This window comes from Telopea speciosissima, unplaced genomic scaffold (assembly GCF_018873765.1).
Source record: "Telopea speciosissima isolate NSW1024214 ecotype Mountain lineage unplaced genomic scaffold, Tspe_v1 Tspe_v1.0014, whole genome shotgun sequence".
NCBI lineage: Eukaryota > Viridiplantae > Streptophyta > Magnoliopsida > Proteales > Proteaceae > Telopea > Telopea speciosissima.
The window spans coordinates 357,823-381,768 of record NW_025317350.1 but is presented as its reverse complement, the minus strand read 5'-3'; the positions used below and the strand labels follow the sequence as shown (position 1 = coordinate 381,768).

The 23,946-nt window shown below is 42.6% G+C and overlaps 1 protein-coding gene across 1 annotated transcript; it reads left to right on the top strand.

The window, feature by feature from the left end:
• Nucleotides 1-14,738: 14,738 nt before the first annotated feature.
• Nucleotides 14,739-15,221, top strand: LOC122647215. The gene is made up of 2 exons (XM_043840666.1): nucleotides 14,739-14,939; nucleotides 15,021-15,221. Exons 1-2 carry the CDS (start codon nucleotides 14,739-14,741, stop codon nucleotides 15,219-15,221), a joined length of 402 nt encoding a protein of 133 aa, XP_043696601.1.
• Nucleotides 15,222-23,946: the final 8,725 nt, after the last annotated feature.

The window sequence follows — 23,946 nt, the reverse complement described above, 5'->3', positions numbered from 1 at the left end:
GAGTGCCTCAAGCTCTTGGGACAAGGAGAGGTGTCTAAGCCTTCCTAGGGTCACTAGATCCTAGGTTCACCTCATGGATCCAAGATCCTATAAGGTTTGGTCTCAAATAAGTCCAAGGGTTCACCAATAATGGCTGCATTGCAACACCTAGAGGTCTAGATTAGCTCCATTAGAGCTCCCAATTAGGGTCAAGCATCACCTTGAGTCCCAAATGGAACCCTAGGTTAGCTCAAGCTCAAGAACTTCTACCAAAATACAAAATGAAAATGGAGAGAGAGATTCCAAGCTTGGAGTCTTACCTTGGTGAAATTCTCCTTCCAACCATCCTCTCCATCTATTCCCCTCCTCTTTTTCTTCTCCCTTGGAGTCAGCTTGGGGAGGAGATGTGGGTCAGCCAACCATCTTGGCATGGCTTCCATCTTCTTCCCTTGCCCTCCTATTCCTCTCTTACTTCTACTTCTTCTTCTCCTTCTTCTCTTGTCTCTTCTCCTCCACGGTTTACTTGGGAGGGGGAGAGATAAGAGAATAAGGATTCTCTTATCCTTTTAAGGGTCAAATGGGCCTTAGGCCATGTTTGGGGGGACTAGTGGCCCTTAAGTCTTTAGATGGGTTTTAGTTAGGTCTTAGGGTTTGTTTGGCCTTAGTCATAACTATTAGGTCCATTAGGTTATGTTTGGGGTGCACCCTAAGTCCATAGGACTTAATTGTCCACTAAGGTCTGTTTGGTTTAGGTTAGGGTATATAAAACCCATTATTCATTTAAGTTATGCTTTGTGGGCCCATTCTCATGGTTCAACTAACCTTCTAATGGTAAGGGTAGGGGTCCATATGGTCTAAAGGTCTAATTATAGTGTCCAGGATACGAGGATGTGGGTCCCACGGGAAAAGGAATCAAAAAGGCAGATGACAGCATAGGCGGATCCTCGAGCGGATTCAGTACGAGTGAGTCTGTTCGTGACTCCGATACTGCTGTCAAGGCCCAAACTTTAAGAAAAATCATGGGGCTTTGGCCCACACTTCCAGGTCTTCGAGGGGATCCCTATAATATTATTTTAAGTCTAAGGTCACAGGTGTTGGCCAGTGCTACCGTGGCATTGCCCTTAGGTAAAGGTATAAACCGCCTTGGGTTTAGGGGGTGTATTTGGGGTGCGGGTGTAACACCATAGGTAGCATCCTCGGCCCGTGCAATGACAAACCTGAGTTGTATTGGGAGCCTATCAGTCTGGTACCTCATTCGGCCTCGCTGGTTTACCTAGCAAACCCACAATGTTTAGTCCTACTACCACGGTCTGGTACCTTGTTCGATTTCACTTCTCCCAGTACCTTAATCGGTCTAGCTGATTTCCCCGGGAGGACTATCCATCACGTAAATCCCTATTGGTAAGGGTCGTAGCACTACTTGTAAAACCATCTTAACTAGCATACAACTATATGCATATTAGGGTACACACATTTGTAGGCCAGAGGTCGATTCCATAGTACGTCATTTGGTCTCACTATTCTCTCACCCGCCTGGGGGGGGGGGGGGGGGGGGGGGGGGGGGGGGGGGGGGGGGGGGGGGGGGGGGGGGGGGGGGGGGGGGGGGGGGGGGGGGGGGGGGGGGGGGGGGGGGGGGGGGGGGGGGGGGGGGGGGGGGGGGGGGGGGGGGGGGGGGGGGGGGGGGGGGGGGGGGGGGGGGGGGGGCGCCCCCCGGGGGGGGGGGGGGCCGGGGGGGGGGGGGGGGGGGGGGGGGGGGGGGGGGGGGGGGGGGGGGGGGGGGGGGGGGGGGGGGGGGGGGGGGGGGGGGGGGGGGGGGGGGGGGGGGGGGGGGGGGGGGGGGGGGGGGGGGGGGGGGGGGGGGGGGGGGGGGGGGGGGGGGGGGGGGGGGGGGGGGGGGGGGGGGGGGGGGGGGGGGGGGGGGGGGGGGGGGGGGGGGGGGGGGGGGGGGGGGGGGGGGGGGGGGGGGGGGGGGGGGGGGGGGGGGGGGGGGGGGGGGGGGGGGGGGGGGGGGGGGGGGGGGGGGGGGGGGGGGGGGGGGGGGGGGGGGGGGGGGGGGGGGGGGGGGGGGGGGGGCCCCCGGGGGGGGGGGGGGGGGGGGGGGGGGGGGGGGGGGGGGGGGGGGGGGGGGGGGGGGGGGGGGGGGGGGGGGGGGGGGGGGGGGGGGGGGGGGGGGGGGGGGGGGGGGGGGGGGGGGGGGGGGGGGGGGGGGGGGGGGGGGGGGGGGGGGGGGGGGGGGGGGGGGGGGGGGGGGGGGGGGGGGGGGGGGGGGGGGGGGGGGGGGGGGGGGGGGGGGGGGGGGGGGGGGGGGGGGGGGGGGGGGGGGGGGGGGGGGGGGGGGGGGGGGGGGGGGGGGGGGGGGGGGGGGGGGGGGGGGGGGGGGGGGGGGGGGGGGGGGGGGGGGGGGGGGGGGGGGGGGGGGGGGGGGGGGGGGGGGGGGGGGGGGGGGGGGGGCCGCGCCGGGGGAAGGGGGGGGGGGGGGCCCCCCGCCCCCTTTTTTTTTCTCCCAAAACCCCCCCCCCGGGGGGGGGGGGGGGGGGGGGGGGGGGGGGTGGGTTTTTTTCTTTGGGTGGGGTTTTTCTCCCCCCCCCCCCGGGGGGGGGGGGGCCACGGGGGGGGGGGGGGGGGAAGGAAAAAGAAAGAGGGGGGGGGGAAGGAGAAGGGAATGGGGGGGGGGGGGGGGGGGGGGGGGGGGGGGGGGGGGGGGGGGGAAGGGGGGGGGAAAGGGGGGGGGGGGGGGGGGGGGAGGGAGGGGGAAGAAGAAGAAGAAGGAAGGGGACCCACCCCGGGGGGGGGGGGGGGGGGGGGGGGGGGGGTTTTCCCCGGGGGGGGGCCCGGGGCCCCGGGGCCGGGGGGCCGCCCCCCCCCGGGGGGGGGGGGGCGCCCCCCCGGGCCGGGGGGGGGGGGGGGGGGGGGGGGGGGGGGGGGGGGGGGGGGGGGGGGGGGGGGGGGGGGGGTGGGGGGGGGGGGGGGGGGGCCCCCCCCCCCCCCTTTTTTTTTTTTTTTTTTTTTTTTTTTTTTTTTTTTTTTTTTTTTTTTTTTTTTTTTTTTTTTTTTTTTTTTTTTTTTTTTTTTGGATATTATTATTAATATATTTATTTATTATTTTTTTTTATTTATTACTCCCTTTACCCCTCTTTTTTTACCTTTTTTTATATAGAGTTTTGGGGATTTTTTTTTTCACCACAACCCCATTATTTCCCCCCAACGGGGGGGGGGGGGGGGGGGGGGGGGGGGGGGGGGGGGGGGGGGGGGGGGGGGGGGGTGGGTTTGGGGGGGGGGGGGGGGGTTTTTTTTTGGGGGTGGGGGTTTTGGGGGGGGGGGGGGGGGCCCCCCCCACCCCCAACCCCAAACCGCGGGTGTGGGGGGGGGGGGGGGGGGGGGGGGGGGGGGGGGGTGGGGGGGGGGGGGGGGGGGGGTGGTGGGTTAGTTTTTAAAAAAAAACCAAAAGGGGGGGGGGGGGGGGGGGGGGGGGGGGGGGGGGGGGGGGGGGGGGGGGGGGGGGGGGGGGGGGGGGGGGGGGGGGGGGGGGGGGGGGGGGGGGGGGGGGGGGGGGGGGGGGGGGGGGGGGGGGGGGGGGGGGGGGGGGGGGGGGGGGGGGGGGGGGGGGGGGGGGGGGGGAGGGAAGGGGTTGTGTTTGGGGGGGGGGGGGGGGGGGGGGGGGGGGTTGGGGGGGGGGGGGGGGGGGGGGGGGGGGGGGGGGGGGGGGGGGGGGGGGGGGGGGGGGGGTGGGGGGGGGTCGGGGGGGGGGGGGGGGGGGGCTTTGGGGGGGGGGGGGGGGGGGGGGGGGGGGGGGGGGGGGGGGGGGGGGGGGGGGGGGGGGGGGGGGGGGGGGGGGGGGGGGGGGGGGGGGGGGGGGGGGGGGGGGGGGGGGGGGGGGGAAGGAGGGGGGGGGGGGGGGGGGGGGGGAGGGGGTTGGGGGGGGGGGGGGGGGGGGGGGGGGGGGGGGGGGGGGGGGGGGGGGGGGGGGGGGGGGGGGGGGGGGGGGGGGGGGGGGGGGGGGGGGGGGGGGGGGGGGGGGGGGGGGGGGGGGGGGGGGGGGGGGGGGGGGGGGGGGGGGGGGGGGGGGGGGGGGGGGGGGGGGGGGGGGGGGGGGGGGGGGGGGGGGGGGGGGGGGGGGGGGGGGGGGGGGGTGGGGGGGGGGGGGGGGGGGGGGGGGGGGGGGGGGGGGGGGGGGGGGCGGGGGGGGGCACCCCCCCCCCCCCCCCCCACCGGGGGGGGGGGGGGGGGGGGGGGGGGTGCATATTAGGGTACACACATTTGTAGGCCGAGGTCGATTCCATAGTACGTCATTTGGTCTCACTATTCTCTCACCCCTCTAGCTTACACATGCCTATACAATTTTAATATCACTTGGTGATCCTAAGTGTAACGCCCCCACCCTAAATCCGTCAAGGGGTTTAGGTCGTTAACGGTCCACAAGATCGATAGTCTTAGTGAAAAGGAATCAGAGTGTGAACCAAATAACAATCGTCATAGCCTCAAATTATAGTGGCAGTGTACCTAATCATAACCATTCTAAAAAAATTAAAACACAGCAGAAGTCTTTAGATAATCCAACAATATCTACCTTGTTACAATCATCTTTAAAAATTTAAACTTACACCTTATTACAAATCTTCCCCAAAAGTCTCAAATTAATTCATTATTCCCAAAATTTCAAACCTAATAAAATCATTGATATCCTCTAACAGCAAATACAGTAAGGTCCATCATTATCATCACGTCGCTCCACTTCTTCGGTTGCCCATCCACCAAGTGCGACTCCAGGTTCTAAGGGCTCATTATCTAAAATTTGTAATGGGTAAGCTTTCGGAAAAAAGCTTAGCAATGACACAATATAATAACCATTCGAGTATTCCAATTAGAGATACAAACTGAGGAATAACAGCAGTCAAGATTAGATGGAAATCATGGTGATAATAGAATAGAAGATCATAAACAAGCTGAGGTAATGCTATGTATATGCAATAAAATAATTTTCTCTCGAACATTTTCAAATAAATTCTTGCTGAACATGAAATATGGCCCCGTAACGTGATACGACCTGTAACGTGATACAGCTCCTAACCATTTTCAGATTCCATTCTAAACCTTTCATTTAAAATATTTTTGGTACAACCTACGAGAGTGTGACATATTACCCCGTAACGTAATACGGCCTGTAACGTGATACAGCCTTAAACAATATGACATTACCCATTTCGGTAGATACCAATAATTTTTTTTTTCATACAAAATATAAGAGAACATAATCCCCAACTCACAAAATAATATGCAACGTAATTTCATAAAAATTCTCCCTTTAAACACATGCATGAAAATAAATCACAATACTAATATTGCTATAGGAATTTAAATCATGACATATGATATTCACCATATAACATCATTATGGTAAACAACAAAAAATATAGGCTCACCAAATCAACCGATTCCGATTAGAATAGTTCATAGGTTGGCTTAAGATGTATCATCTAAAATCATGAGATCAGTATTTTGATAGGATAGATCATCATAGACCAAATGAAATAGACATAGTTTCATTGGAGGTCAAAAAAAATAGACCATAGATCATTGGGGAAATAAATCGAATAGAGCGTAGATCATTAGAGAATAAATCAAATAGATGATCGAAGAGAAATTTAGAATACAAGCATGGGATCATAAAGTGCACTTACCGGTTTGTCGAATTAATCAATGTGTACTTCTCCTGAAATTTGAAAATTCCAGAATTCCTTACTCAACTTCAACTTGACTTTTGATCCACTTAGAGTCGGAATTGGAAGATGTCTATTTCCTGTAAAAGTTGTAAATTTTAGTGTCTATTGACTAACAGAGTTGGAATCACTCTATTTCAATCTGTATTGAGTGAGTTATGGTCTTTCGAATAAGGAAAGGTCAAATCTGTACGGGATAGAATCAACTCACCATTTGCTTGACAAATCGGATTTCCTAACGAAGCTTTGAAAGTGCTCTAATGGAGGATGATAATCACGCTGCAACTACAGGTCCAGCAATAGAGGCGAGGCAATAACTCTGATACTTTTCTCGTCCTCTTCTTCCTCCTCTCTTTTCCTTTCTTTCTTCTTTCCTTTTTCTCTTTTCCTTCTTCCTTTTTTCTTTTTCTTCCTTTCTTATTGTTTCTCTTCCACGATTTTTCTCTCTCTCTCTCTCTCACGTTTTTTGCTAGGGGAAAAGGGAGCTCCATTTAAATTATTTCAAAAGCAATCTTTAACTTTGAGTTTTTAATTAAAAATCAGATTTGATAGTTTTAATCTAACTTAACTTCCTTAGTTTGATAGGATTCTATTCAATGGAGATTTTCTCTTATCCGCAGAGAAAATATTCTCTTAGTGCTAAGTCTCCAACCAATGGGAGATTGCCACATCACCTTAATCCTCTCATCCAAAACTCAAATCAAATTTAGATAGTCTATAAAAATCGTCCAAGCATAAATTCTTTAAAATAATGTTATTTTATTAAGTTGAAATAATTAAATTATAATTTTTTAAGCCCACAAATGTTAGGCCCGTTCACACTAGAACTACGCTGGTTTAGGTTTAGCCCAAATTAGGATAAGTTCTGTTTGGTTGCACTAATTAGAAATTAACATATTATTCAAATAGCGAACATTTATTAAATTAATTATTGATTTACTTATTAAATTATTTGTTTTGAAAAATTCCAAAAATACCCTTTTTAGTCTCTCTCTCTCTCTCTCTCTCTCTCTCTCTCTCTCTATAGAAAACCCTGAAAAAGACATTTTTACCCTTTTTGGTAAAACTTCCAGAATGACTCCTGGGAACTAACCTTGACTAAGTACGGACTTATTTCACCCTAAAAGTCAGTAAAATATTATTTTAGGCAAAAGTACTAACCCCTGATCGGTTATCTCAATGCCAAAGCGCTCTCAATGCTTTCCCAGAATTCAGATCATCCTTCCGTCACTTCTATAGGATCTACATAACAGATAAAGATATAAATTAACTCCCTTATTGTTCCAGGTATTACAATCCACCATCCTTACAGAAATTTCGTCCTCAAAATTTACAATTAGTTGGATCGCTAAATAAATGCGGATATTACAATCCGACCCCCTTAAAGAAATTTCATCCTCGAAATTTACATATCAGGATCTCTAAACTGTTGCAGATACTTGGATTGCATTTCATTTTCTTTTTCCCAAAAGCCTCTTGAATATCATATTTCCTCCAGAGAATTCTCACCAATAACATGGTACAGTCTCATAGGACTTTCTTCTTTTGATCTAAAATCCGATAGGCGTTTCCTTAAAATCTGAATCACTCTCTCTAATTGCCCATCCATTTGTTGATCAAGATATTAAGTTTAGAAAACCAATTTATTAAATCAGACTCCCAAAATTCAACTTTGATCAGACTAAATCTATTGATCGATATAAATAATATCCAACATGGTCTACCTGAATAGATCAGAAAATCTGCTTGGTTCTTGGTTAAAACATTGAGTCACTAAGCTGAACCAAAACCAACCTATTACTCTTGAACAACTAAAGTAACATGCAACCTTAGCCAAATCAATATCTAAAAATTTCTTGATCATTATCTCTATATTTTTGGCCAATTATATATACAGAATAGGTTTGACTATATCTAAACCACTCACACTTGAATTGGAATACCAATGAATTGAATCAGAATTGATTTGGTCCTCAACCATTCAACATTTATCGATGTAGAATCACGCAAGTTTAAACCATTCAAATTATTTTTGTGTGTACTACATACAGTCATATATCACATAATCTCGCATACATGCACCTTACATTGTAAGTCACATTGTTTTTACCTTAGCATGTACGACCAATAGATTTTCAAAAAAAAGTCTGATTATTACATCCTCCCCTCAAAAAAAATTTCGTCCCCGAAATTATGTGTACTTTAAACTTGGAGGGTCCCATAAATCTAGGCTTAGCTTGTCCTCCATATCAAACATCATTATTCCCTCATCAAAATAATAAACACTAGCATAGTTGGGGGTTAATCAATTCATGTCAAGTATTACACCAAAATTCGTCAATTTAAAAAAAGATCAAATCTGCAAGCATATTTTATCTGTCCTTGACATGGTGTTTGCCACAAATATCTCTCCAAATGGTAAAAAATATATATATATATATATCATTTCCGTTCCACCGCTCAAGCTCACTACAAGATACTAAAGAGTTTCACCAAAGTTGTTCAAGTTCAAACCTAGGTGTAATGTTCAAAATCTTATGCCACCAGTTTTGAAGTTCAAGGTTCACTAAAACACATCTCCATTGATTCTCATGTTATTTCATAAATCAAAGTTCATTCTCAATTGGTGGAGGAGGATTTCTAGCAGTTAGAAGTGCATTGCCGCCACTCCGTCTCGCTCATCAGGGAGGTTTTCTGGTCAAATATAAAAGATCGACAACCCACACCAAAATTGCGACTCATTAAAAATCTTGTTTTCTCCAAGTCTGCCCGATTACAATAGAAATTAAGAAATAAAATTTATGAAAGTCAATATCAATGGAAATTATTTTTAAATGAAATCTAACTTAGAGTTTTTAAACATACCCAAAAATTACACTAAAAAGGTTTTCCTAAGTTAGGTTTCTATATTCTCCAAAGTAAGTGTTCTGACTGTAGGCAGATTCTGTCCCAAAATTTTCAAACAGTCAGAAAGGGAGGTTCCCGAACTCAATTCTGTTTCAATTTTTTCCAAAATGTAAAGACTCTTAATAGTGATCCCAGTCCAAATATGACCCAAAATATCGAACTCTTAAGTCTCTCTGTTGCTCTTTTCTTTCTCAGTTTCCAGGTTTGACAGCAACTGTAAATCTGAAATGTAATAATTATTTGACCTACCAAAACATCCTCAATTTACATGAAATTTTGTTGAGGTCCTATAATAATATTCAAATACTTTCAATAAAAATTTTAGATCCAAATTCCACTCATAAGTATGTCAGCCATCAGAATCAAATCTGGACTATTGTTTTGCTCACTACAGAGAAATTTTTCAAGTTGCTCTATGTTCATGCTTCAGTTTCTATGTTCTTCTAGGTTCAATGTCAATGTCTTAAGTTCACGTTTCTAATTCTCTTTTCATCCTAAAACCACTGCTACTCTGATACCACTCTGTAACATCCCCACCCTGAATCCGTCAAGGGGTTTAGGTCTTCAATAGTCCACAAGATCGATAGTCTTAGCGAAAAGGAACCGGAGTGTGAACCAAATAAAAATCGTCATAGCCTCAAATTACAGTGATAGTGTACCTAATCATAACCATTCTAAAAAAAACACAAAACACAGCGGAAGTCTTTAGATAATCCAACAATATCTACCTTGTTACAATCATCTTTAAAAATTTAAACTTACACCTTATTACAAATCTTCCCCAAAAGTCTCAAATTATTTCATTATTCTCAAAATTTCAAACCTAATAAAATCATTGATATTCTCTAACAACAAATACAGTAAGGTCCATCATTATCATCACGTCGCTCCACTTCTTCAATCGCCCATCCATCAAGTGCGACTCCAGGTTCTAAGGGCTCATTATCTGAAATTTGTAAGGGGTAAGCTTTCGGAAAAAGTTTAGCAAAGACACAATATAATAACCATTCGAGTATTCCAATTAGAGACACAAATTGAGGAATAGCAGCAGTCAAGATTAGATGGAAATCATGGTAATAATAGAATAGAAAGTTCATAAACAAAATGAGGTACTGCTATGTATATGTAATAAAATAATTTTCTCTCGAACATTTTCAAATAAATTCTTGGCGAACATGAAATATGGCCCCGTAACGTGATATGGCCTGTAACGTGATATAGCTCCTAACCATTTTCAGGTTCTATTCTAAACCTTTCATTTAAAATATTTTTGGTACAACCTACGAGAGTGTGACATATTGCCCCGTAACGTAATACAGCCTGTAACGTGATACAGCCTTAAACAATATGACATTACCAATTCCGGTATATACCAATAATTCTTTTTTTCATACAAAATATAAGAGAACATAATCCCCAACTCACAAAATAATATGCAACGTAATTTCATAAAAATTCTCCCTTTAAACACATGCATGAAAATAAATCACAATACTAATATTGCTATAGGAATTTAAATCATAACATATGATATTCACCATATAAAATCATTATGGTAAATAACCAAAAATATAGGCTCACCAAATCAACCAATTCCGATTAGAATAGATCATAGGTTGGCTTAAGATGTATCATCTAAAATCATAAGATCAATATTTTGATAGGATAGATCATCATAGACCAAATGAAAGAGACATAGTTTCATTGGAGGTCAAATCAAATAGACCATAGATCATTGGGGAAATAAATCGAATAGAGCATAGATCATTGGAGAATAAATCAGATAGATGATTGAAGAGGAATTTAGAATACAAGCATGGGATCATAAAGTGCACTTACCGGTTTGTCGAATTAATCAATGTGTACTTCTCCTGAAATTTGAAAATTCCAAAATTCCTTACTCAACTTCAACTTGACTTTTGATCCACTTAGAGTCGAAATTGGAAGATGTCTATTTCTATAAAAATTGTAAATTTTAGTGTCTATTAACTAACAAAAGTTAGAATCACTCTATTTCGATATGTATTGAATGAGTTATGGTCTTTCAAATTGAGAAAGGTCAAATCTGTACGGGATAGAATCAACTCACCATTTGCTTGATAAATCGGATTTCCTAACGAAGCTTTGAAAGTGCTCTAATGGAGGATGATAATCACGCTGCAACTACAGGTCCAGAAAAAGATGTGAGGCTATAACTCTGATCCTTTTCTCGTCCTCTTCTTCCTCCTCTCTTTTCCTTTCTTTCTTCTTTCCTTTTTCTCTTTTCAGAATTTTAGAAAGAATCATAAAAGGATTTGAATTATTAAAGAGTTTTAAATCATGAGACTGGAGCTCCCTTTTCCCCTAGCAAAAAACGTGAGAGAGAGAGAGAGAGAAAAAAAAAGATAAAAAAAAAGGGGAGAGAAGGAAATCGTGGAAGTTGAGTTCAAATAGGAAAGAATGGGAGAAAGTCTGATTTAGTTGAAAGAGGGAGAGAGAGGCATAAAACGTGAAAGGGGGAGAGAAAGATCAAAATAAGAAACAAAAAAAAAGGGGGAGAGAAAGAAATCATGGAAGGAGAAAAGAAAGAAGAAAAAAAAAAAAAAGAAAAAAAAAAAGGAGAAAGGAAGAGGGGAACTTCATACCCTTCTCCATTGCTCTCTTTTCCTCAAAGCTTGGGAAGACAAGACCTTGTATCTAAAGGTTCGATTGTTTATTTTGGTTCAAGAGCGGTAAGTAAACATTATACTTCAATTCTTGTATTTTTCCACCTCTCCAACTAGGACTTCCAATTTGATCTTAATCCTCCTATCAATGTTGATTTTAGTAAACCTATAATCTAATTCCTTAATCTATCAATGTTGATTTTTTATTAATCTATGATCTAATTCCTTAATCCATCAATGTTGAATTTATTTGATCTATGATCCTACTCTCTTATTGATCCTTGATATATATTGTTTTACCAAGATTCTTTAAATCAAAGCATGAGAGTTGTTTCAATACCATAATTTTCCTATCATGAAATTCAATTGAGGTTTTGACAATATGCATGATATTTTATGAGATGGAATTAATGTTTTCACATGGATCCTTATATTTATACAAGTCTTTCTATGACTATGAAATTTTAAAGAATTATGTGGTATCTACCGGAATGGGTAATGTCATATTGTTTAAGGCTGTATCACGTCACAGGCCGTATTACGTTACGGTGCAATATGTCACACTCTCATAGGTTGTACCAAAAATATTTTAAATGAAAGATTTAGAATGGAATCTGAATATGGTTAGGAGTATTATTACGTTACAAGCCGTATCACATTACGAGACCATAATTTAGATTGCTCTATTGATTTTTATTTTCTTTGTGTTGAATTAATATTGTTGAAGGTTGAAATTGAAATGAGATATTTTCTTTTATATAACATATGCATGGCATGGCATGAAACTATTCTTTACCTCCATTCGATTTGTTGTCTTAAATTCTGATTTATTCTTCACTATTGACTTTTAATTCAAGACCCTCGATTTATTACTTGAAGGGTTGTATGATGTGTACTTGCTAAGCTTTTTTCCAAAAGCTTACCCCTTTATATCATTTTAGATGATGTGCCTTTAGAAATCGACCCTGAAGCCCTACTTGGTGGATGGACGAGTGGAGAAGAGGAGCCTCATGAAGACATCGATGGGCCCTTTTATTTTTGCTATTAGAGAATATTAGGGACTGTTATCAGTTTAGAACCTTTTGGAATTAATGTTATTTTGAGACTTTATGGTAGGATTTAATTAAGGTTTTATTTCAAGTTTTGGAGATGACTGTAAGAAGTTAGTTTGATGGTTTAAATAAGACTTCCGCTGATTATCTCTGGAAAATGGTCACTAGTGATGATTTTATGAGAAACCATTTTTACCTCACTTTTGATTAAATCTGGTTCATTATCCTTAAACACGTCGATCCTTGAACCGTTAACGGCCTAATTCCCAAATCGAAAGGCAGGGTGTTACACTAAGTTCGGTGCTCACTTACGACACTTGGATCCCATTGATCACATCCATCTCACAATCATCATTCATTTCCTCAACTCTTCACATAACCATCATTCATTCATCGTTCACATTCATGTCACAACACATACCCGATATCCACATTTATATTTTTGCCATAACAGTTCAAATGTAAACATAGGTCCTAAAATGCATTTAAGATGATAGCATCCTAACATAGCGAGCCCTAGACTAACATTCATATAAGATATGGAATCCTAAATAAGTAAGCATAGTGAATATAACATCATTGGCATGTTGAACATAACAAATGCATGAATGACATTCACATATCATAAGTGAAAAACATTCATAAATTAAGTCGAGTATCTAATCTACTCACTTTGTGTTTTCGATCGACAATCCAATTCAAGGCCCGAAACCTTTGTCCCCAGTATGCCCCCGTGTGGAGTTAAATACCCTATAGCATGTATATAATATGAGCTTAATCAGTGCTTTAATTCCCCATAAGAGAGAGATGTAATAAGAACATCAATTCAAGGAATAGGGTGACCAGCAGGTGCATTTTGAAGATGCATTTTACCCTGTATCTGTCGGTGACTTACCTATAGGTAAATTGATCGAGAGTATTTGGCAGGTACACTTCACCCTGTCCGACAGATGGGTATACTAGGGTCCATCTGTCGGTGAACCTAGTTTGTATCTGTTGGTGAACTGTTGTGCTCAAATGGTGAATTTGGTTTTGTCCTCTTGGTCTTTTGGCTCAAATGAGGCATACCTATGGGTCAAGAGTGGTTCCCTAACCCAAATGGCCACCTAAAACTAAGGTTTTGTACATCTAGTCCCCTTGGGTTCCTAAGCCCTAGGGTTTACATGGGTTTCTCATTAAGACATGGAAGGGGAGGTAGTGGTAGGATGTAAATGGGTCTAGGGAGACTCACTTAGACTTCCCAAATGTGGCCTCATACATAGCCCTATGAGTAATCAAACCATAAAAATCCCCCAAAAATCCAATGGTCCTTAATCTAGAGTTCACCCAATGAGTTGGGTTTTGAATGGGAAAGAGAATGAGGATCACATGGGTTCATTTAGCCTCACATTGAAGGCATTAATGTCTTCCACTAATGGCTCTCCTTTTGGGTTGGTGAAGCTCCATTAATTGTCATACCTTCCCAACTCAATCCAAAAATGAAGTCAATAGAGGGAGAGAGAAATAGAGATGGGGGAAAGGAATACTCACCAAAGGTATGATGAGCTTAGCTCTTCTCCTCCTCCTTCTCTCCTTCTTGTTCTCTTCTTCTTCTTCTCTTCTTTCTCTCCAAATCGATTTAGGGCTTTCAAGAGTGAGAAATGCCCAAATGTCATGAAAGGAATCCTTTTAGGGTCTAAAAGATATTAGGGTCTGTTTGGTTAGCTTCTAAGCCCTTAGGTCCCAAATTAAGTTATTTGGTCATTTAACTCATTTAGGCCCACAGCCCAAACACTACTTAAAGTAAAATGACCCTAGTGTTCTTAACCCAGTTTAGTGTTAAGTAGGGTAGGTACCACTTAGTTAGGTAGCATACACATATACGCTCTGGTTCATACGCCCTATTATTCTCATGCATCGATCATTGTGGACTACTACACATAGTCTAATTAAGAGGTTTAAAGTTCGATGATCACCTAGTCGAAGTCTTCCTCTAGAACTTTGAAGAACTTCCTCATCTCAACGCACGCTTCTCAAATTAAGACACCAAGTGCCAATGTTACAAGACACTGGATTATTTTTTCAGTACTCTTCATTTCTGGACTAGTGCTTGGAGTCAGTGAATTTACTGTCGATGAATCTTCCCCACTCTTGACTGAGGAATCTCTCTTCGACAGGCTTCCCCGTTCTTGGGTCGATAATCTTATGTGTTAGCTTAATCGTTAGCTGAAATAGCTCACCAGCATAGGGAGCTTCCCAAGGTATGCTACAATACACACACGAGTTCAAATTAGTACGGATTTAGGTATGGGTGTAACATAAGGAATTTCACTACCCCCCTAACATTTAAAAAGCCTTTATTGATGAAGGAAGATATTGTTTTGCAAGTGTTAAATCCTAATCCATCCAAATACAAGTTCAAGATCCCTTTGCTGGTGTTCTGATGCCCTCCATTTACCATGGCTAAACTGAACATTGATGGTGCCAGTAAAGGGAATCTTGGTCTTAGTGGTAGAGGGGGTATTATCGAAGACTCTGAGGGGAAGATGATTGCTGCCTTTTTAAATTTTTATAGGATTTGCACCAATGTAGTGGCCAAAATGAGGGTCTTACTTGATGGTCTTCGGCTTTGTGCAGAGTTGGGTTTTAATGGTTGTCATGTTAGTTTTGACTCTGCTTCCACTGTTACAATTGTTAAGCAAAAACATTGTAATATTTGGAGTTGTTGGTTTTTGTTTCAGGATGTCCTTGCTCTGGTAGACTCCCTTGGGGTAAACCTTTACTTTTCCTTTTGGGAAAGTAATAGGGCTGCTGATTTCTTGGCTAACTTGGCTTGCTCTCGCACCTCAAACTCTTCTTTTCAATGTGGCCAAAATGTCCCTCAGGAGCTTAGCAGAATCCTTCACGAAGACAAGGATGGTCTCCCAATTTTCAGAATGTAATCATTTTTCTTTTGTTTTGTGTTGGGTGGTACTAGTATCTCGGTTGAGAGTGTGTGTTTTGTCTTCCTATTGCTTTATGGGTAGGGGTAAGGCGAGCTATGTCCCCCCTTTGTATTTCTTATTTTATTAGTTTAACAACTAATAAAATTCTAGGGGCTTGCCTAGGTCCCAGGTAATATTTGGGTTAAAAAAAATCAAACTTTAGTTCCACTTACTTGAACAATCTTCAGATTGGCAAGAGCTTTATCCAAGGGAAGAGAGAGACCCTAAAGTTCCTGGCTAGGAATGTTTTCAGTTTTTGTTTCTAGTGAGTGGCCTAAAGTTCCTCTCTAGTTCCATCCCCATGTAAAAAGCTGATAGCCAAGAGAAGAAAGAGACCATTTTAACCTGGCTAGGAACGTTTTTGGTTTTTTTCCTCTCTGGTTCTATCCCCCTTTTTTTTTCCTAGTAAAAGTTCCTCTTTGGTTCCATCCCCATGTGTCTATTAATGGCAAATTGAATTGTTTTGTGCTTCTATATGAAATTAATTTTCAACTTTTTTCTCAAATGTGTTGCAAATAAGAATGGCCTCATCTTTTAGAACAAACGGTACCTGATGTTATATTAAGTTTGAGAACAGGCAATGCTATTGTAGATGTAGAGCTTTAGTAAAGTATCGGAATCAGAGAAAAATCCAGGAAGGCTGTACTACAAATGTGAAGTAGATGCCTATAACTTTTGGAGATGGGTGTACCCAAATGATGCTCCAACAAGGTCATCTCCGATGATAGATTCACCAAAAAACAAATTGTGACTGGTGGAAGTGAAAATAAACATCTTCAGCTGAAGAGCATAGTTAATCAAATGCACAAGATGGTTGCTACAATGATGATTGCGATTTAATTTATATTAGTGTTGTATATTATTAACTTTATAATGATGATTTTAAAATAATTGATGGAAATTTATGAATGTTATGACAATTTGTATGAGGGATGTTGGTATTTGTAAGAACTCTATTAGTAATGAAGATGTTTCTTAGTCTCAGATTCTCATGCTTATGTTCCTCTTTGGTTCTTCATGTTTTATCCAATCCAACAACACAAACAAATTCTATCAAGTCTACGAAATTGTTCCAAATCAAACCCCATCTTAACAACTGAAGTCCCTCAGTTTCAAACCCCTTAAATTATTAAGAATAATACAAACATCCATTTCTCTATTTAATTGTCAACATTCACATAACAAAAACAAATTCTATCAAAATAGTATAAGACCCTCATCTCTTCTTTGTTGGCATTCTTTGTGCTCTCTTCTTTACTGCAACTACATCTAGTTTCGTCTTGGCTTGGCTACTCTTTACCGTGGTAGTTGTAGAAGCAAGTGACCTGGTCACTTTCTGAGAGTTGTTGATATCATCCTGGCTCATATTAGCATGTTTTTCTAGATAAGCAAGAAATAAATATGGTTAGTTAAACATGCATTGAAATTAAACCTGGGGAAGAATGATAAGTATATATTGAAGCATAAATAAGTAATACCTACACACCAATTGTCTTTTTAGAAGATGCCCTTTTGTCCTTCACTGGAGGCCCCTGTCATTTCCTCATATTATGGTTTACCATGTTGCATCTACTACATTTGAGGCTTGTTGATCTCTAACTGCACTCCCCAGTAGGTGCCTCATTGGGATCCTTCCTCTTGTTTTTGTGCAGTCTACCTTGAATCCTCCTCAAATTTGGAGGTTGAACCACACCTACAAGACCATCTTCTCTCAAATCAGACAGACCATCTCCCTGTATTCATCCATATATTTTTTCCCAATGTATTATGAATCACAGTAGTCTTCAATATGATCTATCTTGATTGCAATAACTGATACTGCATGTTTACAAGGTAGCCCAGTGATATCCCACACTTTACAACTATAGATGTGATTTCTTAAATGTACTACAAACCTTTTTCCATTGAGCTCTATGACCTCAAATTCATCTTCACCTACTCCACGACTAATGCAATCCCTTGATCCTTCCTGGATTTTGTTTAGTTTCTTCCTCATCATTGGTGTAATTGTACCCCGAAAGTTTTGGCCCTTTTGAAACTTATGATACATTCTATCTCTTAGTTTCAACTTTAGGGTATCAATTAAGGTGAGAATGAGCTTGGTCCTAATGGCTGATACCCATTGGTTAAAATATTTTGTCATGTTGTTGGTAATATTGTCACTCTTCACTCCAACATCAAAAGCATGCCTAGACCATAAAGTTTTGGGTTCTCAACCACTGCTATGCTCCATTGTCTATGGATTTGATGACATTCATTTTTTTTTAAACTGATTGATAGTACATACTGAAGAGAATACCCAAAAATGCTTTCTAAAAAGCATCACCTGGATGTTTTTTCTTGAAATTCTGATAGAGATGGCGACTGCAACACCTAATGTGGGAATTCGGCAAGATTGAAGCAATAGCATCTGATAGACCCTACAAAACATAAACATACAATATGATATTGTTATTAGTCATACAAAAGTACTACCTTGATAAGCAATGAACATAGTTTAATATGAAAGTAAATTACATACCTTTTGTTTATCTGACATAAAAGTCAAAACAACTTATTAGAATTCTCCAAGTCTAAAATCTCATGTAAAACATTCAGAAAAAGCAACCAACTTTCTTTGCACTCCACCTCTACTACCACATATGTAACAGGGAACAATCCTTTGTTCCCATCCACTAATATTGTTGACAATAGTACTCCACCATACTTGCCCTTGAGATGGCAGCTGTCAAGACCTACAAATGGTCTACACCCCTTCAAGAAACCTTTGGTACATGCACGTAAACAAATAAAGACTCTCAAAACATAGGATTTTGTGACTTCTCATGTTCTTATCTTTTCTCATACTCTATTATGAATATACTCCCAGTGTTTTTCTCCAAACCCAACTCATCATATGCAGATAACCGAGCATATGACCTTTCATAGCTACCTTCATTTATTTCTTGAGCAACCCTACGTGCCCTATACACCTTCATGTAAGGAAGTTGAAAATGATATTTCTTATGCAGAAATTCATTAATGGCATTGGCCTTCATTTCATAATCAGCCTTGATAAGATGAGCAAATTTTTTTCAACACAGCCAACTCTAGCATGCTTGTTTAAATGTTTCCTATCACATGTGTGTTTACTTTCATAAGGCTTTATCTTGTATGTCACACCATCAATGATTGGTGATGCATGAATTCTCCAAACACAATCATCTGCAGTACATTCAGCAGTCATTCTAGTTCTCTCCTTTTTCTTGAATTGCATCTGAAAATCCTCTTGCACCATAAAATCTTGGAGAGCAGCCTTGAACATGTTCACATCAGTATATACTTGACCTAACTGCAATTTAAATTTTCCTTCATCATCAGTTACATCCTGATTGGCATACATTCCATAAAAGTCTTCAGAATCATACCCATCCAAATCACCATCACATTATCATCTCTTTTCCTTTTACATTCTCAACCATCTTCATCACTCAGACTATCTTCTACTTCACTTTCTCATCCCATTCAATGTCACTTAAAAAAAAATTAACATTCTGCCATCATTACTTAACAACCCATATGATGCAATAGAAGATAGGTGGGCTAGATATCGTTCTAGCACAAACGAACATTGAATCCACAAATAGAGAAAAATAGAAAAATTCTTATATTCAGAATATAAAGCTAATACAAAGGAGAATCCAAAGCCCTTATATAGAGAGAGGCTTGCTTACAGAAGAAGAAAACAAAAATTCAAAATTTAAAATTCAAAATTCAACATTCAAATTCAAATTTCAAAACTTCGATGAGGTATTTCACATTTGAAATGCGTGAAAACGGCCAAAAAACACATATGCTATTTCCTATTTGATATTTAATTCCTATTCTGCTTAATATCTTCGATTAGTCCGGGTGGACATCTGCTGGTCCATCCGGCTCAAGAACTCATCTGATATCTCCTCTACATCACCAAAGGGCTTTATCATTAGAAATTAACCTCCATCCATGTTTAAGGAGAAGAGCCTTATTGTGGACCTCAACCTTTCTAAGTCTTAACCCTCCCTTCTCAATCGGGGTGCAAATTTTGCCCCATGCCACTAGGCAAGCTTTTTTCTCAGTTCTAGAAGAAACAATTCAAAAGTTGAGACAGATGGAATTGATAGATTTACATATTTTAATGAGAAATTTAATGCAAGACATGAGATATGCCGGAATTGAAGCTAAGACTGATTGAACTAGGACTTTCCTTCCTAGATAAGAAGAATTCTTGGATTCATCAATGCCAATTAGGGACCATAACCTCCTTTAATCGAAAGAGGATACATTCTTGCTAAAGAAAAGGCCACTTTTATGGAAATTGATCTCTTGTCCCAAAAGATCCGAGAACAGATTTAACACAGCCTTGATAGTAGGATATCATCCGATGTGGCCCGACAGAATAAAAATGTGTTATCTGCAAACAACAAGTGGGTGATTTTAGGAGCATATCGAACGACTTTGATTCCCTTGAAAAGCTCAAGCTCTTGATAAGCTGATAAGAGTCTAGAGAGAACCTCCATAGTAGAAATAAACAAAAAGGGGTTTAGAGGGCACCCCTGTCAGATCCCTCTACTGCCCGGAAACCACTCAAAAGGACTCCCCTCTAGCTTAATAGAGTAAGAAGGAGAAGAAATCAAATCACACCACCTATTCCCAAACCCCAGAAACCTAAACATAGCACAGATAATCCCCCATTCCAAATGATCATAGGTCTTAGCCATGTCAAGCTTAAGAGCAACAAACCCCATATATATTCCCTTTCTTGTGATTGAGGTACTGGAAGATTTCATGTGCAATAATCAGATTATCAATGATCTGATGTCCCGGGATAAAAGCACTTTGGAAAGGGGAAATGAATGATCCCTGAAAACCTTTCAGTCGGTTAGCCAAAACCTTGGATAAACATTTACAGAGGCTAATAGGTCTGAAATCAATCACATATGAGACCTACTCTTTTTTTGGAATCAAATAGAGGAAACTGTGGTTCACACCCTAGGGGAGGGGAGCATCGAGGAAAAAATATCATTTTTAATAAGCTCCTAAAACTTTTGGTAGAAACAGCTTATTACCCATCAAAATCTGGAGCATTATGAGGGTCCAAACTAAAAACAACATTCCTTATCTCATCCAAAAAGGGGTAGATCATAAGAAGGATCTAGAGTCCTCACTAATGATAGGTTCAAAAAGAAATTCAACGAAGGAGGATCAAGAGGGTTGGAAGAGACATAAATAGCCTAAAGATCAGAGGCAAAGGCACCAGCAATACCTCTGGGCTCATCAACTCTGAGCCCATCCTCATTTATAAGGAAATCAATTCGCCTATATCGAAGGTTAATCTTAGAAATAGAATGGTAAAAATGGGTATATCTATCACCATCTTTTAGGTAAAAAAGTCTTGATTTTTGAAGCCAAAACACCTCTTCCACCTAAAAAATCCACCTGATCTGGGAAGAAAGATAATTCAAACTAGTGCTTAAAGAGGATGGACCATCTCAAGATGGCCAAAAAAATCAATGTTCCACCTTCTAAGCAATCTGGCCATGCTGGCAAGTTTAACATATAGAGGTTCAGAGCCAAGATCCACCCAGTGCTTACTAAAAAAGGAACTAAAGTCCGGATGGTAAGTCCAAGCTTCCTGAAAGTGGAAAACTTTTCGAAACTGAGGACGCAGGGAATAAGTAAATAGAAGGAGAGTGTTATGGTCTGAACCCAGAGAAGGAAGTTTTTTTAGGCTAGCAAAATGAAAAGAGGATAACTAAGAAGGGGATGCAAAGGCTCTATCAAGACATTCCTTCACAAGGCTAGGAGATCTTCACCTATTTGACCAAGTGAACCGAGAGCTATGTAACTTGATTTCTTCAAGGGAACAAGAGGAGATAAGATTTGAGAGGGAACTAGAAGTGGGGGAAGGCCAAAAAGGGGCACCCCCAAGCTTATCCAAACTAGCCAAAATCTCATTGAAATCACCCAGGACGAGAAAAGGGTCGAGTAAGGAATTAACCAGAGTCTGAAGGTCCTCCAACAAGCAATTCTAAGGTTATAATGGGGAGGGGCATAAAGACAAATCAAGCACCAAGGCCCAACAGTGGGGTCCAGTAAGTGTGTGACAATGAACCCGTTAAGAACATAAATCGAGCAAATAACAATATGGGGTAAGGCAAGAAGCTATAGACCCCCCCCCAAATAAAACCCTTGCTTCCTTCTGTTGGACAAGTGTGTGTCCATCAGACCCGGTTCGGTCCGGTTCAACCCGGTTCACCTTTGTATTGAACATTTATACATTTTAGTTTGATATTGTCACATGCGATATAAACTTTTTGAGCATTATGTGTCCCTAAGTTTTACTTAAAATATTAGTCACGACTAGGGTTTGGGCTGGGCACCCTTATCATATGGTCGTTGCATTGGGTATGCCTAGACATGTGATGTCAAGGTACGAATGCGAGTGCTCACATGTTTGATGTGTGCATTGGCGAAGAATCTACTTTGTCGATTCCCTCATGTATTACTGCCAGATGTAGGAAGGGATAGACATGGGTCACCGATACCCTGTGCCTGAGGGAACCCTGTCACTGCTAAGTGTGATCGCATTCTTTGGTTCATCAATGACTGAGACTCAAGTGAGTCAAAGCCGGTGTTCTGGGAATGCGTGATCACTTTGTGAGTGAAGGAGTTATCCAACATGGTCACCACTGCCCGATTAGGGAACACCATGATAGAGACTGCATGCATGGTTGGATCGAATCGGATCCGATTGCCGTTTTGGAAATGGTTTTGCAAAAATCTATTTTACATAAAATGATAGATTATTTATAATTATTTGAACAAAGTGGTTTATCGAGTTTTGTGGGATCCGATCAGATGCACAAACGCTAGTATATGGACATGTACTATGGATTGGGGTTTGGCAGTACATGTGTACATGCCCTAGATTCCATAATGATGGTGTTGATTAGTGGGGGGTTGTATATGATAAATTGTTATCATATAGGGAGTTATTTGGAATTTGCTAATTTAATTTGCTCTTTATTTAATTAATAGATTTGGTGCTAATTATAATTATCCATTAATAATTAAATAAAGTAGCTAATTAATACTTTTCCTATTAGATTCTGCTTCTTCCCCTTTTAGAAGCACTTTGAGTTTAAACAGAACTGGTAAACTGAGAGAGAGAGAGAGACAGATTCTCACTAGGATTAAAGTAATCCATCCAGGGATTAATTAAAATCCCTAGCTCTATATAAAGACCAAAAAACACAGGAGGGGGGAGTGCTCCATGTTTTAGCCTAGCCCCCTCTCTCCTGCGTTTTGGTCACTCTCTCTCCCTCTTGTGATCTCTCTTCTTCTTCTTCTATTTTCTCTCTACTGTAATTGAGAGTTAGGGTTTGTGAAACTATAGATCTGTGCTAAAGAATTTGAGAGCATCTGGGATTAGCTTGAAGAACCTTGGTAGTGCCGTTTGGAGGTTTAGATCTGTTTACTTGGAGCGCTCACTGGAGGAAGAACCATTGTCTATTGGAGGAGCAACACTTGAGGCTCACCAGGTTGGCAATTCTTGTTTAATTCCTTCAATTATTGATTATTAATATTTATGGGATGCAAAAGAAACTCGAATTGATTTATTTCCATTGCGCATTCGAGTATGGGATGGATCCCTCTTGCCATGTGATGACTAGAGATGTATTTTCTCTGTCCCTAATGTGTTCTATAATTGTGTGGGACACATGAGGGAAGGAGAAACCCTATTAGGGATGCACCATGGTTCCCATGGGAGACCATGGGAAACCCTAAAATTAAAATGGGACACCAATGGGACACCATGGGATAACCCAGGACGTGCAATACCTTAATTGGTTTATAATTGGTTTCCCTAGGGAACCATGGTTTGATCCCTGGACCGTTGTTTGACCAACACCTTCACTATTAACAAACGCCAATGATTTTTAAGATGGGCTGATAGAAGGGAAGTGGAAGGTAGTGTGATCTTTACATTTAGTCTCACAAAGAAAAAGGATATCAGGCTTATGTTTTTTTAACTTGATAAGCAAGGAACTTTTTGGTAAAATGGCTATGAAGCCCCCTAGCATTCCACAAAAAATTAATCACAGTGAAGAAAAAGCAGTAAAAAACAAAACAAGACAACACAGAAGAGAAGCAAAAATCACAGAATACAAAGAAAAAATAACAACAAGATAAAAAGAGATAAGGACTTAAAACGCAACAAGTAAAGCAGAGAAACAAGAACATAAATGAAGGGTGAGAACGAGGATAAAAGGCTCTCCAGTAAGCTCTTCTATTGACATCAAACAATGATAATGAAAGACTTGTTAGATATGTGTGTCCATTAAACCCGGCTCAACCTAGTTCATTATGTATTAAACATTTCATATATTTTTGTTTAATATGATCACATGCGATATAAACTTTTTGAGCAATGTATGTCCATAAGTATTACTTTAAATTGGAATTCAAGACTAGGGTTTGGGTTGGGCAACCCTTATCATATGGTCGTCACATTCGGTATACCTACACATGTGTGATGTCGGGATACGATTGCGAGTACGCACATGTAGATGTGTGTATTGGCGAAGAATCTTACTTTGTCGATTCTCTCATGTATTACTGCCAGATGTAGGTTTGGGATAGACATGTATCACCGAGACCC